The sequence below is a fragment of the Portunus trituberculatus genome, chromosome 1 (genome assembly GCF_017591435.1).
Source record: "Portunus trituberculatus isolate SZX2019 chromosome 1, ASM1759143v1, whole genome shotgun sequence".
Lineage (NCBI taxonomy): Eukaryota > Metazoa > Arthropoda > Malacostraca > Decapoda > Portunidae > Portunus > Portunus trituberculatus.
The window spans coordinates 6,390,248-6,395,247 of NC_059255.1; the positions used below are offsets into that span (position 1 = coordinate 6,390,248).

The 5,000-nt window shown below is 42.0% G+C and overlaps 1 protein-coding gene across 1 annotated transcript in view; it reads right to left on the minus strand.

The window, feature by feature from the left end:
* Window positions 1–5,000, minus strand: part of LOC123498093 (serine-rich adhesin for platelets-like) — a 40,477-nt gene that overhangs the window by 35,114 nt on the left and 363 nt on the right. The window contains 1 exon segment of the mRNA XM_045245257.1: window positions 3,986–5,000. This exon segment is cut by the window's right edge and continues 363 nt beyond it. Within this exon segment, the coding sequence (XP_045101192.1) occupies window positions 3,986–5,000 (1,015 nt within the window).

A 5,000-nucleotide genomic window follows, 5' to 3' on the forward strand; every position in this document is an offset into this window, starting at 1 on the left:
CTCCAGCCAGAAATATACTCTTAGAAATTAAAATAACAATAATTTCTATCTCCCGCGGTGTAGAAATAAGAGAATAGAGAGTGTAGGAACAGTATTTCTTAGCATCTCCAGCCAGAAATACAAATAAATGTAGAAATAATAAAAAACTAGATAATTTCCATCTCCCGTGTTGTAGAGATTAGTCGATAGGAAATGTCAATATATTCTTAGAAATAAAAAAAAACGATTATTTCTATCTCCAGCGTTGTAGAAATAGAATAATGTCCAGAATCTCTTAGTATCTCCAGCCAGAAATAGAAATAAATGTAGAAATAATAATAAAAAAACAATAATTTCCATCTCCCGTGTTGTAGAGATTAGTCGATAGGAAATGTCAATATATTCTTAGAAATAAAAAAAAACGATTATTTCTATCTCCAGCGTTGTAAAAATAGAAGTGTCCAGTATTTCTTAGCATCTCCAGCCAGAAATAGAAATAGATGCAGAAATAATAAAAAATAAACAATAATTTCCATCTCCAGTGTTGTAGAAAAAGAGAGATTCTATGGTGTTGTGTGGTGTTGCGTGTGAAAGACAGAGATTCTATGGTGTTGTGTGGTGTTGCGTGTGAAATAAGAAAGCAACAATAATTTCCATCTCCGGTGTTGTAGAAAAAGAGAGATTCTATGGTGTTGTGTGGTGTTGCGTGTGAAAGACAGAGATTCTATGGTGTTGTGTGGTGTTGCGTGTGAAATAATAACAGCAATAATTTCCATCTCCAGTGTTGTAGAAAAAGAGAGATTCTATGGTGTTGTGTGGTGTTGCGTGTGAAAGACAGAGATTCTATGGTGTTGTGTGGTGTTGCGTGTGAAATAATAACAGCAATAATTTCCATCTCCGGTGTTGTAGAAAAAGAGAGATTCTATGGTGTTGTGTGGTGTTGCGTGTGAAAGACAGAGATTCTATGGTGTTGTGTGGTGTTGCGTGTGAAATAAGAAAGCAACAATAATTTCCATCTCCGGTGTTGTAGAAAAAGAGAGATTCTATGGTGTTGTGTGGTGTTGCGTGTGAAAGACAGAGATTCTATGGTGTTGTGTGGTGTTGCGTGGGAAATAAGAAAGCAACAATAATTTCCAACTCCAGTGTTGTAGAAAAAGAGAGATTCTATGGTGTTGTGTGGTGTTGCGTGTGAAAGACAGAGATTCTATGGTGTTGTGTGGTGTTGCGTGTGAAATAAGATAGCAACAATAATTTCCATCTCCGGTGTTGTAGAAAACAATAATTTCCATCTCAGGTGTTGTAGAAAAAGAGATTCTATGGTGTTGTGTGGTGTTGCGTGTGAAAGACAGAGATTCTATGGTGTTGTGTGGTGTTGCGTGTGAAATAAGAAAGCAACAATAATTTCCATCTCCGGTGTTGTAGAAAACAATAATTTCCATCTCAGGTGTTGTAGAAAAGAGATTCTATGGTGTTGTGTGGTGTTGCGTGTGAAAGACAGAGATTCTATGGTGTTGTGTGGTGTTGCGTGTGAAATAAGAAAGCAACAATAATTTCCATCTCCGGTGTTGTAGAAAAAGAGAGATTCTATGGTGTTGTGTGGTGTTGCGTGTGAAAGACAGAGATTCTATGGTGTTGTGTGGTGTTGTGTGAAATAAGAAAGCAACAATAATTTCCATCTCCGGTGTTGTAGAAAAAGAGAGATTCTATGGTGTTGTGTGGTGTTGCGTGTGAAAGACAGAGATTCTATGGTGTTGTGTGGTGTTGTGTGAGAAATAAGAAATACAAGAGAGAGAGATTTTAATACAAACACATTAGTTAGAAAAAAGAAGGAAAAAAAAGAAAGGAAAAGAAAGAGAGAAAGATAAGTGGTGTTGCGTGGTGTTGCGTGTGAGAGAGAGAGAATCTGTGGTGTTGCGTGTGAAAAAAGAGATTCTGTGGTGTTGTGGTGTTGCGTGTGAAAAAAGAGAGATTCTGTGGTGTTCCGTGAGAAAAAGAGAGATTCTATGGTGTTGCGTGATGTTGCGTGTGAAAGAGAGAGATTCTACGGTGTTGTGTGGTGTTGCGTGTGAAAGAGAGAGATTCTATGGTGTTGTGTGGTGTTGCGTGTGAAAAAGAGATTCTATGGTGTTGTGTGGTGTTGCGTGTGAAAGAGAGATTCTATGGTGTTGTGTGGTGTTGTGTGTGAAAGAGAGAGATTCTGTGGTGTTGTGTGGTGTTGCGTGTGAAAGAGAGAATCTGTGGTGTTGCGTGTGGAAGAGAGAGATTCTGTGGTGTTGTGTGGTGTTGCGTGTGAAAGAGAGAGAGAATCTGTGGTGTTGTGGTGTTGCATGTGAAAGACAAAGATTCTATGGTGTTGTGTGGTGTTGCGTGTGAAAAAAGAGAGATTCTGTGGTGTTCCGTGAGAAAAAGAGAGATTCTATGGTGTTGCGTGTGAAAAAGAGAGATTCTATGGTGTTGTGTGGTGTTGCGTGTGAAAAAGAGAGATTCTATGGTGTTGTGTGGTGTTGCATGTGAAAGAGAGATAATCTGTGGTGTTGTGGTGTTGCGTGTGAAAAGAGATTCTATGGTGTTGCGTGTGAAAGAGAGATTCTGTGGTGTTGTGTGGTGTTGCATGTGAAAGAGAGAGATTCTATGGTGTTGCGTGGTGTTGCGTGTGAAAAAGAGAGATTCTATGGTGTTGTGTGGTGTTGCGTGTGAAAGAGAGATTCTATGGTGTTGTGTGGTGTTGCGTGTGAAAAAGAGAGAATCTGTGGTGTTGTGGTGTTGCGTGTGAAAGAGAGATTCTGTGGTGTGGTGTTGTGGTGTTGCGTGTGAAAAAGAGAGATTCTATGGTGTTGTGTGGTGTTGCGTGTGAAAGAGAGATTCTATGGTGTTGTGTGGTGTTGCGTGTGAAAGAGAGATTCTATGGTGTTGTGTGGTGTTGCGTGTGAAAGAGAGAGATTCTATGGTGTTGTGTGGTGTTGCGTGTGAAAGAGAGATTCTATGGTGTTGCGTGGTGTTGCGTGTGAAAGAGAGATAAGTGGTGTTGTGTGGTGTTGCGTGTGAAAGAGAGAGATAAGTGGTGTTGTGTGGTGTTGCGTGTGAAAGAGAGATAAGTGGTGTTGTGTGGTGTTGCGTGTGAAAGAGAGATTCTATGGTGTTGCGTGTGAAAAAGAGAGATTCTGTGGTGTTGTGTGGTGTTGCGTGTGAAAGACAGAGATTCTATGGTGTTGCGTGTGAAAAAGAGAGATTCTATGGTGTTGTGTGGTGTTGCGTGTGAAAAAGAGATTCTATGGTGTTGTGTGGTGTTGCGTGTGAAAGACAGAGATTCTATGGTGTTGCGTGGTGTTGTGTGAGAAAAAGAGAGATTCTATGGTGTTGTGTGGTGTTGCGTGTGAGAAAGAGAGATTCTGTGGTGTTGTGTGGTGTTGCATGTGAGAAAGAGAGATTCTGTGGTGTTGCGTGTGAAAGAAAGAGATTCTGTGGTGTTGCATGTGAAAGAGAGAGAGAATCTATGGTGTTGTGTGGTGTTGCGTGTGAAAAAGAGAGATTCTATGGTGTTGTGTGGTGTTGCGTGTGAGAAAGAGATTGTGGTGTTGTGTGGTGTTGCGTGTGAGAGAGATAAGTGATGTTGTGTGGTGTTGCGTGTGAAAGAGAGAGATAAGTGGTGTTGTGTGGTGTTGCGTGTGAAAGAGAGAGATAAGTGGTGTTGTGTGGTGTTGCGTGTGAAAGTGAAGTGTGTTTTAAGTGAAATTCGTTCAGAAATCAAGAAAAACACCACTTTCCAACACACGAATATTTCCCAACAAAAGAAAACGTGAAATTGTCCCATCAGTTTGAAGGCAGACTGAAGAAAAATAAATAAATAAATAAATAGACCAAATAAATAAAAATAAATAACGAAGAAAAACAAAAGAAAACGGAACTACCTCCCTTAAAATTTCAACACAAACTGAAGTAAATAAAAGAAAACGTGAATTTGCCGCGTCAGTTTTAAGGGCAGACTGAAGCAAAGACGTGACAATACCTGACTTGCATCCAGGTGTAAGTCCTCCATCACTGGGCGTCTTGAGCGGGGAAAACCTGTCACTCTCATCTGTCTCTTCTCTAATCGTGGCATTACTGATATCCAGAGACACGATTAGGGTGTTATCGGCAGAGTCAGGGGTGGTGAGGCTGGAACCTGGGCTGACGAGGCTTGAACCAGGGAGCCCAGAGCAGTCCCCGGGGCGCTGGCATACCACAGGGTTGCTTGGGCTCCGTGTGTCGCTCCCTGGGGATGTGTCCGTGTTTTTCTTCACTGGTATGTCAATCGGTTTACGTCTTGACTCGTAGATTTCAATGGTAAACTCTCTATTCTCCTTTTTCCCCACAGATCTTAACCTGCGTCGCGTTTTCTGTGGTGATGCTGGCTTGGTGTTCTCCGTTTTCTGTTTGGCACTCTGCGGGATGGCCTTCGGTGGGTCGGGGAGGTCCAGAGGTGGCAGTGTGTCCGTCACGCATATAGCACTGTCTGAGTTCTTTTCATCATCTAAAGACTCGTTATCAAATTCTCTCTCATCGTCACTTTCATCTCCTCCATCACTATCACCACTCTCGTCGCTCTCCTCCTCCTCCTCCACCTCCTCTTCCTCCTCCTCTTCTTCCAAACAAGACAGCTCCTCATCGGAATCCTCATCAGTCTCTCTTTTAAAACTCACATTTTCTTTGGCGCCACTGACATCCCCGTTTTCGTTGATATGCATCGGGGACTCATCATTAGTCATATCACTCACTTCCTGGCTCTGTGAATCCTCGGTGTTGATAATATTGAAGGTGTTGTTATCCAGGCTGTTATCTTCACTGTAGGACACATCATCACCGTCAATGGACAAGGACTGCGGGGCTTCTAGGATCTCAGAACTGACTGAATCCTTTGCAGAGTCATTTTTCTCTTCATCATCCTCCGTCGTCTTCCCTTCTAGATCCTCGCGTTCCTTATTGTCCAGCGTCTCTATAGTGGTGTCCTTGAGGTCGTGGCAGGGCTGGATAGTCAATGGGTG